The sequence below is a fragment of the Poecilia formosa genome, unplaced genomic scaffold (genome assembly GCF_000485575.1).
Source record: "Poecilia formosa unplaced genomic scaffold, Poecilia_formosa-5.1.2 Scaffold175, whole genome shotgun sequence".
NCBI lineage: Eukaryota > Metazoa > Chordata > Actinopteri > Cyprinodontiformes > Poeciliidae > Poecilia > Poecilia formosa.
This window is the reverse complement of record NW_006800114.1, coordinates 121406-134677: the sequence shown is the minus strand read 5'-3', so window position 1 is coordinate 134677 and position 13272 is coordinate 121406. Positions and strand designations below refer to the sequence as shown.

General features: G+C 37.8%; 1 protein-coding gene across 2 annotated transcripts in view; it reads left to right on the top strand.

Moving 5' to 3' along the window:
- The window catches only part of LOC103147219 (dystrophin), a 183035-nt gene that overhangs the window by 61958 nt on the left and 107805 nt on the right, over positions 1–13272 (top strand). For both annotated transcript variants that reach the window (XM_016678201.1, XM_016678200.1), the window contains exon 2: positions 7915–7976. In XM_016678201.1, the coding sequence (XP_016533687.1) occupies positions 7915–7976 (62 nt within the window). The remainder of the gene's footprint in view (positions 1–7914; positions 7977–13272) is intronic.

Genomic DNA, 13272 nt, shown 5'->3' with positions numbered 1-13272 from the left:
TTCTCAGAAACTAAGCCATCTTTTCTAGAATGTGGCCGCACACAAACTTGCCAAGAAAGGCCATAGCCCACTAATTCAGGGGCCAGGCATGAGGGACATTAATCAAGAAGGTGCCAAATAGGGCAAAGGCAATTTTTTAAGGAGCTGCAAAGCATTGTGACAAAGATTGGAGTGTGTGTTCATAGGAGCAGTTTAAGATGAGCACTCTGCAGAGCTTTGCTCCAGGGTTGATTGGTCTGAAGAAAAAAAAAAAGCTCCACTCAGAGGAAAGAAGACATGCTTGAAACTCCCCAGGTAACTTAAAGAGCGTGCTCCAGGAAAAGAAGACTATGAGGGAACCTTTAGTGCAACATGTCATACAAATGTAAGCTACAGAAATCTTATCACTGTAATGTATTTGCCCTACATTTCAACTGCATAAGAAAATATCCAACTTTGATTAAAAAAAAAAAAAAAACTAAACATTTCAGTAACTCTTTCCTATGCGTTTGAGAATATGGTGTATGCTTGAGATTTGCGCTCCGAGGCGTTCCATCCATAACTCTTCCAAATGCTGTCAGCTCCTGATCAGCAATATGCATTTAGTTCAGTGTCCATGTAAGACATAATATTCAGATGGGACTTTTATTATTATTTTTTTATTGATTGATTTAGTTGTCTCCACAATCTGCTCTGTGAGCAAAATTGAAAATGTCTGCGCCAAGTGGTCAGGAATGTGAATTGTCAGCAGTCAAAATGTCAGACAACGTGACCCCTGACCTCACCTATACTCTAACACCACAAAATCTATACAGGCTAAGCTGATTTCAAAGCATTGTCCTACTAATAATAATCTATACTGTGCGGACACTCTGTCTGCACTAATGAAGATGCAATTACTACAATATACCAAATGCTTGGAGTGGCTCCAACTGATCATAGCCTGACAACATTTCTGATTATTTTTGCGTATAATTGTTCAACCTCGTATGGGCAGTCAAATTATTGGACCTTCATCCCTAGATGGTCAGTTTATCTTTAATATGGATCTTGATTCAAACACTGATTTCTACACTTGTCTTAGTGTTTGACAGCTGAGTCAAAGTACGACTGAATTACCACAGTATCAGTTTTAAAGAAAGTAATTATTGAATCTCTTTTTCTAGAACCAACCCAAAACAAGTGTTTGTCTTTTAGGTTTTGCTGATTTTAATTTCAGTTTGTCGAGAAACACTTGAAACGGGACTGAAGACTTTCAACTCGACTTCTAAGTCGGTAAAACACAAACTTGACTGACTTTGACTCTTATTAATTATGCATGTTCATCCAAGTGTATGAGTGATGGTGTGTGTGTGTGTGTGTGTGTGTGTGTGTGTGTGATCTCTGGCCTTATTATGTATGGTGGTAATTGGCAGTGATGTCTCTGATTACTTTCCTTTCCTTCCTGCTGTCATTTTCTCGCCCTCCCAGCTTTTCTTTTCTCTCTCTCTCTCTCCTCCCATCTTGTCATCTCTCCGCGCCATTGTTCCCGCCGCCTCGCGTGCTCTTCCCTCTTCCCTCCCTCTATCAGTCATCTCTCACTCCGCCTCCTGTCCCTCCATCATTTCCTCTCCGTCTCATCGCTCTGTAATGACCTGATCTGATTGGATTTGGTCTCATATTCCGTCTGTGGCTAATAGCCGTGACAGTTGCCAGGCAGCTGTGGCCAAAACAGTGACAAACATGACTTTTGCCACCGGGCTCCGCCGACAGCGGAGACAGATCACTTGTTTGCCCTCCCGGGGCTTCTGTGCTTGCACTTTCGCTGAGCTCCATTAGGACACTGACAAGCCTGTTAAGAGAAGCCCACATGATGGATCAGAAGGCTCGGATGATTTTATCCATCTACCACACACGGTGGAAATCTATTAGGAATGCATTTTAGGATGATAAAGACAGGTTGAGAATAATTATCAGGCAGATATATGACATTTAGAATCAGACTCTAAGTATCTTTTTTTTTATTTAGTGCCAATGTAGCTCTCTCTTTTCACGCTGGGAGCTCAACTGCAAACTTATAGGAAAGTGTTAAATAATGGCCCAACTTGATGAAACTCAACTGTGAATCAGAGTTTCTCAAATGCAAATTGAGTCAAAGTGAGGGGGAAAAAAATTCTCTATATGTTCTCTCTATAAAGACCAACTTCTCTGCCTTTAGTTTTATTCAACTCTGCAGCTTCAAACCGGATCTTCCTGCCAGGTTTTGCTTTTTTATCGGGGGGGATGCAAAATTTGTTAATTTAACTTCCACATATTTGAAGTCTGATCTGTGAAGAAGAAATATATGAAGGAAAATGTTTTTCCAAGAAGAGGAAAAAGTTAGAAGACCCTCTCCCCCAATGGCTGGTTTTGAAAAGTTCCTCACGTTCAGATTTTTTCCTCTCATTTTTTTGTTTTGTTTTGTTTTTAATGAGTTCTGTTTAGGTTGTAGGTCGTAAAGCCGTCCCAATTACTGAACATCATTCAGACAGCGGGGATTCTGCAAGAGAGGACGCAAGGCTTTGTGTATCGTGATCCTGGGGTAGCCTCGGCACAAATAAAACGTTTTTTTTTTTAAGTTCTTCTACATGACATCTGTTTCCCCCCGCGTTCTCCATGCAGTTGAATCAGGAATCTGTCAGAAAGCGAATATTTAACACGCCGTAATTTCAGTTTGTTTGGGTAAAGACGCTGTTTGAAAGCTTTTGAAGCACTTGTTTATCCGTGAACATGAAAGCCGAGGCAGCGTCTTCTGCATCGGTTAATTTCTGAGAATTATGCGTCGGTACATCACAAAGGGCCGATTCTGGTGGTTTTACACAAATGAGAGGCTTTAGTTGGAAGTGTGTTTATATTTTACATTCTGTTGTCTGAGACTTCATCTGCATGCACAGGAATCCGTCTAACACGAGCCAAACGCCACTAATTTACCGACAATGGCCTGAAAACAATGTGCTGCAATGAGTTTCTACTATCAGTTACACCTTTATGTGTTTCCACGTTGCTCCTTTCAAAAGTATTTATACCTGCTTAATTTACTTTACATCTTTGTCTCACCACAATACGAACAAACACAAAGTGAGAAGTTGAAGGAGATTATCATTTTTTACAAGCAAAAATCTCAAATGTGCGGCATGTTAATCCCAATTCAGACACAGTCCAAATGAGCAGACAGACTGACCAAGGGCAGCATTAATCAGAAAGGAGCAAAGTCGCCATGGAATGGTTACAATCTTTTAACCTATTTGAACAAGAATCTGAGCAAAGTAAGTTGTGAAATAGTTTAAAGCATCTGACATACTGGAAATGTTGGAAATGTTCCCTTGAGATAATATTGTGTTTCTAGCGCTTTTAGATACAACCTAGCAGATTTTGTTGAGGTCGAGCCACTGATAGAAAATTCATCTCTGTGACATTTGTTTCCTGTGGCTAGGGCTGTCACAATAATACATTTTGCTAGATTATAAATTGTGCCAGAAGTTATCGCGATAAACAATTATGTTGTTGTTTTGAAACCATTTTCAAGTAATAATACTGCAAGAACGCATTCATACAGATCAATAAAGTTTCATTTCTGATGAACATTTACCGCTGGAAGTGGAAGACATTTTAAATATCCAAAATTAACAAACAGAAACGACAAATAACCAAAACACCAGACTGAAGACTTTTATCATCCAGAATTTGGTAGAAAAACAGAAAAATTATAAATTATGCAAGTAAAAATGATTGAGTTTGTTTTAATTTCTCATGTGATTAATTGATTTATTGATTATTGTGACAGGCCTACCTGTGGCAACTTTTCTTATGAGTCATACGGGCAGTTGCCCAGGGTGGCATTAGAAGGACGAACGCACCAGATACACATCAGATCAAGTTTTCTGTTTCATTTCTGTTCAGTCAGCGGAGAGTTGACCCCTCCCCTGCTTGTTTCTTAGAATAGAGAAGCTTTGTGCAAAAGTAGACATGTTTTTATTCTGCCTCAGATTTCCTCTATTTTAACTGGTTATTAGAGAAAAGCGAGATTAAACGTGTTTATTTTTTTCCTGAATTGCTCTTTTATACATCACAAAACCGTAAGTGCTGCTTATAATAACAAAGTCAAGAAACCTTGAAAAGTTTTTCTTTTATTACTCAGCCTGAATGTCTTTTCAGAAACTTTTGTTGTGCTTACAGCCGCTCCAAGTTTCAGTAACAAAACAGTTTAAATAGACTATTGATCTTGTGTCTCTCCCTCACCTCTGGTGTCTGTCCGCTTGCTTCTGGCTGTCCCCACTAATTCTCAATGCCTCGGATTTTCTGACAGCACACACAATGCTAATTCACACATTGAGCCACCGTGTTCTGTGGCTTTACAGCATTGAGCTTCCTGGTTTCACTGGGACCAAAAGATCCTCAAAATATTGGAAATTCCCAACTGTACTGGATGATCTAATGCAGTCCAAAACAGTTAACAATAAAATCTTCTGTAAGTTTAGACATTTCTGGCACTCTTTAATAAATTTGAAGGAGACAGTTTTCCAAATTTCAACTTTTTTTGAAGTTTTATTTAGGTTGGATTGCAGTCTGTCATCTAGAGGTGGAAGCCAGCGAGTCAAAAATGATTGGATCAGAATTTTTGGTGCGTCTCCTAAGTGCAAAAAACCAAGAGAGGAAGAAAAGCAACACTCCACATGACCCTGAATTAGAGATATGGACGTAAACAACCTTAACATTTTACAACAATAATTCATGGCATTTGTTATAACAATAAAAAAAATAATCATTAAAAAATGATAGTTTCAACACAAATCCTGGTGAAATATCCATCATTGAACAGACTGCTTTATTTCACTAATTACATAAAGTGTTGCAGTTTAACTGCAGTAACAAGTCATATTTTCAAATATACTTTTTTAATTGAGGCTCTTATTAAACCAGCACTGGGAAAGGAGAGACTTATGTTTCAAACCGTAAAAATAGCAATCCCAACAACACCGCCAGCTTTTTAGGTTTATTGTTCTGTTAAATCTGAATTTTCATTATATATATTTTTACTTCTACAGTAACAATAAACTGTATAATTACCCATTCCTACCCTGAACTCATAACCCTGCCATTGTTAAACTTGGAATTGGCAGCATGATGCTGTGCTTCTGAGTTAACTGGAAAGAAAGAGGAGAAGAAAAGTCGTGCAGAACACCTGAAACTAAGGGTTGAAGTTTAACTTTCAATATATTAAAAACTTTACTATTAAAAAAAAAGCAATTATTTTATAACAAATAAAATGAGATTTTTGCTTCTCTTGAAAAGAATCCTGCTGATTTTGTGTTGTAGGTTCTCGTCTCTTTCTGGACCGCACAGCTCCACTTGTGGAACGTCGTCACGTATTTTGAGTTGATCCGGGGTGAAAAGTTCACCTCTGTTGATCTGAGAGAAAACGTGGAGAAGAAACTGAAATTGTATAAATGAAGTGAAATCTATTGCTTTGTAGTTTGGGGTCAGGAGGGAACGCTTTTGAAAAATTGAGGTTTCTCTTAAAGAACCCCACTAAGAGCAGACAAACTTTTCTTTACCGTCTCATCCAGTGTCTTCTATAAATTATCTATATTTCACACATAGTTTTATTTCTCATTTAGGATATTTTTAATTTTTTTCTGTACACATCCTTTTCTGACCAGGTGGAAGTATGTCTGAGTCAGAATTGTGTGTGTGTGTGTGTGTGTGTGTGTGTGTGTGTGTGTGTGTGCGCGGCGGCGTCTCGCACGCCGCACTTCCTCTCAATGCGTGACCTGTTAATTAAAGGAGAAGTTTCATTATCAGCTTCATTAGCCGGCGCGGGGCCAGAGTCGGCGCTCCCAATCGCAAACAGGCTCAGAGACTTCCGGTTAACTGAGCCGCTGTAATATGAACCTGATGTTGTGTTTCCAGATGAGGGTGTAATCTGTCCTCCCTCATAATGAGAAGCGAGCCTGGGACCTGTTAAACGGCAGAGGAGTTGTTGTCGTTCCCATTAAAGGGCAACTTTGATTTCACCCTTTTAATCGTTGATCACATTTCCCCAAGAACAAAAATGCAAAGAGCAACAACAACAAAAAAAAGTTGAGAATGAGAGTTCATTTCTTAATTTTCACTTTAAACGCTTCTTCTCACAAATGCATTTTAATTCAATTTAAGACGGAGAAAGAGTTGCAACCTTGAGCTTTTTTTTTTTTGGAAACCAATTAAAGTGGGAAATGCTCGGCTGTTTGTCAGCAGGTCTGTTTGAGGCAGCTGACATCTCCAATGAATGAAAATAAGGAAAATAATATTTTAACAAAATATTTTTTGAGAAAAACAAACACTGGTTGGTGAATTTAGCTAAGCAGCTTGATACTTCTCTGCTGCGAGCAATAACTCAACTAATTGCATAATAAATTAAATTGAGCTTCATCATTTCCATCCTGATATGTTTTGGAGGACAATCCTGTTCATAATCAATTTCATTCATGAATTTTCAACATTTTTATTGTTTTTGTTGTTTTGGATGTTTAAAATATTTCAAGTGTCCTTTACAAAACGTTTATTGGTCGTTCACCAATAAATAATTGATAATTATTATGATTAATATAATGACATTGAAAATAGTCTCAAGACAACAATATTATCAATTGTCACAATAATTACTGGGACAATTTATTATCTAGAAAAATGTATCGTGACAGGCTGAATTACCAATTCCACCAAACCTGACTTCGTGGGGATTTTATGTCACGAAACAATAAAATATACTGCATAAAAACAATTCATGTTTTTTTAATGTTTTTTATTAAAACATCTTAAAACATTGTCTCTACATGTAATCATTTATATTAGTTATTTTTCCAAAGTTTCTTATAACAAAAAAAAATATATATTTTTTTTCCATGGAAACTACATTTTGTATCGATGACAAAAAGTTTTCTTATTAGATGAATTCATATGGAGATTAAGTGGCACACAGGTCATTTATTTGCTAATGAGTTGACGTGATGTTTTCTTTTGGGGAATTAGAAGGAAGGGGTTCAATAAACACTTTTTCAGTTTTTTATCAGAAAAAATCTTTTTCCCTTCACCCGAGCTATAAACTACTTTTTTTGGTCTGTCAGATGAAATTCTAACCTGAAGTTTAAGTTAAATCGTTTTGGAAAAACTCCTGAGTTTTCAAGCTAGACCCAGATAAGAGGGTTTAGAGTAATGAGCTAAATCCAGACTGATCTGCTCCTTTTCTCTATCATTTCAGTCTTGCCGATACTAAAGGTTGGGTTTCTGACAGGCGGCTCTGAGAACCAGCTGTAAGGATTACACCAGCTCCTCTCTGGGAGGAAAGGAAGTTTTTTTCTCTTCTCGGAAACCGCTAGCCATTCACGTTAGCCACCGCCGCAGCTCGGTGTATTTAAAAATGGGTGAGAAGAGAGAACGGTTCATCGCAGTTTTAAGATTTATCAAGGGGGAACGAGGTTGGCTCGAACCGCTTTACTTAAAACCTGCGTCTTTGTGTTTACCCGGTTCTGTTTGATCTCCCAACAAAAGAAGGCCTCCTGTCGGGAGGTAAACACTTTTTGGCAGCTCCGTTAGAGCTTTGATCAGAGGCCGTCACTGAAGGAGCAGGTGATGGCGAAGCCTCAGCAGCAGCAGCTGTGAGTGTAGACGTCAGGTTGAGCGCTTCCTCAACCCGGTCTGCGATGCCCACACCCACCCAGCCAGCCAGTGACGGCCTGGGAGTGGGCCGCTGATTGATGGGATGAGGATGCAATTAGCCCTGAGCAGGATTAGAAGAGTCTCTTATCATGCTGGGCACCATGTTGCTTTGCTTCCATGGAGAAGTTTGGATAGTCTGAAGAACATTATGAAAGCATTTTTAGTATTTCTGTGTGCTTTTTCGGTTCTGATGGTCTGTGTTTTTGTTTGTCCGTCCAGATGAAAGAGAAGACGTTCAGAAGAAGACTTTCACAAAATGGGTCAACTTGCAGTTGTGTAAGGTAAGAGACGTGGTTTGTGTTCTGGGTTTCACACCGTGGGCGGGACGGGGAGTCCAACATCTAAAATGTTTGATCCAACACCCATAGAAATTCTCCAGACAAACCTTAATTTTTTTTTATTAAGGACTGCAACAAATTATTATTTTAGTAATCAGTTATTCTGTCGATTATTGTGATAAATCAGATTTTTAAAAAAAGGAAGCTTATTTTGTTCTGGAATGGCCCAGTCAAAGTCCAGCCCTCAATCTAATTGAGAATCTATCCAGTTTGAGTTGTTTTACAAAGATATTCAAAGAAAAAAAAATGTGCAGGGCTGAGAAATCCACTAGTTGTTGCACTGAATTTAGAGGCGTCAGAGTGCAGGGGCATTCAATAAATGCGGAGCACTCTCTTAAGATTATTTTAAAATATTTTTGAAAACCATGCATCATTTTCTTTCCATTTCATTTTGAGATTTTGATATGAAAATGTTTGAATACTTGTGTGAGGGTCCGTGCTGCTCAGAGTAACCAGGTAGTTTTCTACCCTTCTGTCTTTATGTTGTTGTATACAAACTAAAACCTCTAATCCTTAATTGGACAAGGCCAATATGGACGCCTGCAGTTGGTCCATTTTGTCTGAAGCAGGACTCACACCAAAACACACACCGCATCACTTTTATCACTCTGTACTCTCTTCAGTGACTCTGGGGCCCCGTTCCATGTTTTTGTTTTCATTCATTTCCTTCCACTTTCAAAGGCAAATAAACAGGAGGGAAGGATTTGTTGTTCTTAATGCCGAAAGCATCTTTTCTGCTGCTTTCATCCTTTCAGCCAAGCTGTTTCCTTTGGTCTCGAAGTGACAAACAATTTGAGCGTTTCCCTTTATGGCGCTCAAAGGTTATTCCCTCCACGTCCGTCTTCTCTTTAGAGTCGTGTCAGTAATGCTGGGCTGCAGCAACACCAATGAGCGGCACGGGGCTGGCTTGTTTTGGAGAGGGGCTATCTACAGAGCTGAGTAATATTGTTTTTGTTTTTTTCTTTTTCAATTAAAAGCGACACGTTCTGATGCTATGATGCAGTTTGGGTATTTATTATCTGAATAATAAGAGTCCTGTCTCTTTAAAGAATCCATGTGATGGCCGCTGAAGAGTCTCATCAGCTAGCTAGGTAGCTAGCTAGCCAGTCATGTCTGCTAACTTTTAAATATTTGACGAGCTCTCTGGAAACCAGGTGGAAATTTACTGAAGATCTTTTTGCTTTGTGTGGCAATTCAGATATTCTTTTGGGTAAAAAAGCAAAAAATAAAAATAAAAAAACATTACTCTTTTTTTTGGTAAACAATGTAAATGGTGGATGTTACCGGAACATTACAGCTAACCCCAAAACACAGACTGTCATGTACTCCAAGGACAGATTGTAAACAGGAGTTTACTTTTTGCCAGTTTCCTTATGAGACATATTTTGTTGACGTCCACTCTAAAGCAAGTTTAAAGGGAGATTTTCTTTTAAAATATTAGAATATTAAAATATTAAATATCCTGTAAAATCATTTGTGTTCCACTGAAGCACTTTATTGCATTTGTTCAACCTGAATAACTAAAGTAAATGTGGACCTCTTGGCTGTTGAATTGTTTTCATTTACTCCATAAATACACACTTTTTTGGAAAAAAGTGGAATTCAGAACAATAAACACGGATAATGTGGAAATAATAAAGGAGAACTTTGTCTTCTAGTGTTTATAAAAGATAAATAATAAGATAAATAATATCCTGCAGCACATTCATCTTGTGCTTTTTGTTTTCACAAATGTCTGAAGAATTGTTTGTGTGTAGGGCATACATACCGATGCATTAGTCCGCTTTCTATTTTCAAAGTTGATTACAAGGTTTTTGAGGTGTGCCGTTGCCATGGTTATTGAGATTTATGAGCGTGTGTGCACGTTTTGGCTTGTGTGGCTGTCGTCGTGCATTTCAATGTGTAAGCAAGTAATTCATTTGCTATTAGCCTCGTGTTTTTATCCTTTTCCTTTCGTTCCTTTGCTCCATCAGCTTCATTTGTTCTACTTTCTGATTTCATTTACCTCCATGTTTTAGGATTTTTATCTCGTCTCCTTTTCCTTTTTCCTCATTTGCAATTAGATCTGCCCTCTCCGTGTGAAAAGCCCCGTTAGGTCGGATAGATGTCCCGTGGAACAAGAAACTGCAGAATAGAACAGTGTGAAGATTAAGAAAATCCTTGGAGTCTCTCTATTTAATTAATTAGATTTTTCACTCTATCCAAAATGTGATGTGTATAGAGCTGTGGGGAAAAAAATAGCAATGTCCTGATAAAAGCTTTATAAAATGATCGGTGTTAAATCTTTACATCTGTGCATACCCGTATGTGCGGAACCAGTTTTTAAAAATCATGGTCATCTTTTTTCTTTAACTGAAGAATCTGAGTTTTCATCCGTTCACACGTCGTTCAAACAGCGGTCAGTAGATAAGACGAGAAAATACGCAATGCTACATTGATGAGAATGAGATATTTTCAATCAAATCTAATTTGAATATATCTGTAATAAATGAAAAGCAATTCGGCCCCAATGACTATTTTGTGTTTCCACAAACAGATTTCTAACCAGCATGATGAAAAGTCATTATCAGCCATTTCTGTCAACATTACTAAATTTTATCCATTATAATGTCTTTTAAAAATGTCTGACTCTCTTGCTGATTTATTCTTATGGGGGTAATATTTTCAAATGTTCTTTAAAGAATATTTCCAAATTCATATATTTTAAATGACTTTTTTTTAGAAGAGAGACATTGCAGAAGTATTTGTTTCTGTTGACCCTGACCTTTCTGAAACTGTTCAGTTAATTCCTAGTTTATCACTCATTTCTAAATCTAAAAACTATGGTATGAATTCCTAAACCAGCGCAGTCAACTCTCCATACGGCTGTAACAAAAATATAGTCGGAATTTTTAAGACCAGTAAACCATAACTTAGAACATTTTAGCGTAAAATCTTAACTTTTAGTAACATTAGGGTTTCTCCCGTTGTATTACAACCCTGGCAGCCCGCCAGGCTTTGCTTTCAATTATCATTGTATTTTAGCCATTTTAGTTCTGAGAAAATGGCTCTAAAATATCCACCTATTCTATATTTACAGTAAAACTGCTCAGCTACTATTGAATTGTTGGTATCATTGATTATTAGTATCAATAATAGATTCAGTAGGAGGCATTATAGGTTTATTTCTTGAATGGGCCTTGTGGTTCCTGTGTTACAGAACACTGTCAATCAACTGAGTCTGAAGAACTGAATTTATTCAATAGACTATCATCAAATTACTTTTTCCATAAGTCAATTTAAAAAGTAGAGCTTCTATTTTATGCAGATGTATTAGACACAGATTGCTTCTATTGGAACCCATAATGATTATGGTTTGCAGCTAATAAAACCCCCAAATTCAGCTTCGCAGAACTGCTTTATAAGACTATCAAAGGTATTGATTCAGAAATGAATGGTCTCTGCTTCCACTGGCTTCATTTAAACACTTCGCTGATCCTGAGAATCTGTAATTCTCAGCCCGGTCTGGCTAAAAGCGACAGAAACCTATTCATTTGTCTAACTATTGTTCAAGTTTATAGAACTGCTGGAACCTTCCACAGACCTGGCCTTGTAGGAATGTATAATTACTCTACAGAGACAACTTGATGACTTCATAAAAGCCACTGAAGCTTTTACTACTCGTATGCAGTACAGGAAAAAGTTTCTTATAGTTTTGTTATTGACCTAATAACTCAGATCTTACAACAAATTTAAAGTTAAGTTGAATAATAGCCAAATATTTTCAAATGAGGATTCCTTTGTCTAGGATTTCTTTGCCATTTCCTGACCAAAACAACTCACCATAACTATTGGAATTCTGTTCTCTTGCATATAATCGTAAAAGAGAACATCTCATAACACCTTTAAATGCATCCAAAGAAAGTAGAATAAAAGTTTTAAAATTGCATAGTGTAACTCTAGCCATGCTAGTTTTTCTTGGACGATTCTGTGCCAAATGCAAACTGATCTCAAGTTATTGACACTTTGCTGCTAGCATTGAGCTCGTAGACTTTCTAATCCTGGATTTGTCACAAAGAATGAGTCTCTGGACTGCTCTACCGGGGTTGAGTTAAAGTGACCTACATAGTGTGGACAAAACAAACCCTGTCCAGGCATGAGCAGCACAGTGACAGACAGCTGAGGAACCGGCTCCAGGGCGGCCGGCAGGGCATGTTGAACCCAAACTCTGACGGGCGAGCTTACGTAACGCCAGCTCACCCAATTATGCCTCCATCCAGAAGAGTCTGAGGCCGTCAACATATTCCAGCCTTAAGCGCCATGCCTTCCTGCCGTTTGAACAGCTTTACTTTTGTTCTTCGCCTTTTTATCCTCTCCGAAACGAAGACTGAGGAAAAAGACAAGACGGAGATGGGCAGAAAGGTGAACTGGAAAGGAAGAAAGCGTTGCCCTCATCAATCGAGACTTGTTTAAGTGCGAGTGTTTGAGACAGCAGAGGGGACGAAGTACATAATAGAGGTGGAAATGAAAGGGACAAGAGTACAAATCGGTAGAGAAGTGAAAAAGAGGGTTAATTAGTGTAAAATGATCGGATTTAGACAAAGGATGGAGTGAAGGAAGGCTGACGGGAAGAAGTTAGGGTTAATAAAAAGGGATAGGTTGAGAATATGCTGGCAGCAAGTTTGGTTTGTGTTATTTGCTCCTTAATGAGTCATAAAATCATGCACCCAAGGAATATGAAACGGTTTGTTTTTAGATAAGGCACTCCGTCCGGTTGCTTAGTATTTCCAATTATTATTGCTTTTTCATAAGGAACTGACTGCAGTTTAGCTTCTACAAATATAATATAGATGCACTGATCCACTTTTTTCTCCTTCTGATACCGATATCTGAGGTTTAGCTTTGGCCGATACCGATCCGATACAGAAAAACGGAGCTGAATTGACTTTAAATGATTTCTTAAATAGACTTAAATGTCCTGAATTACAAATTAATTTGATAACTGCACCAGTACAGCAGACTTAAATACATTAATAGCTTCACAAGCTACAAATATGTAAAAAAACACAACTTTATTTTGTTCAGTCATTTGAATTAAAAGTCTAACAGCAAATGTACAATAAATAATAGAGAAACTGAAACTGACAAGGACAACAGGTTGACTACCGTGGTCAAACATGTACTTTCTTTCAAATGGTTCAGAAAGTTAAATTAGGAATTCTAAATATGTCAAATAAATAATTTTTTCAATACCCGATCT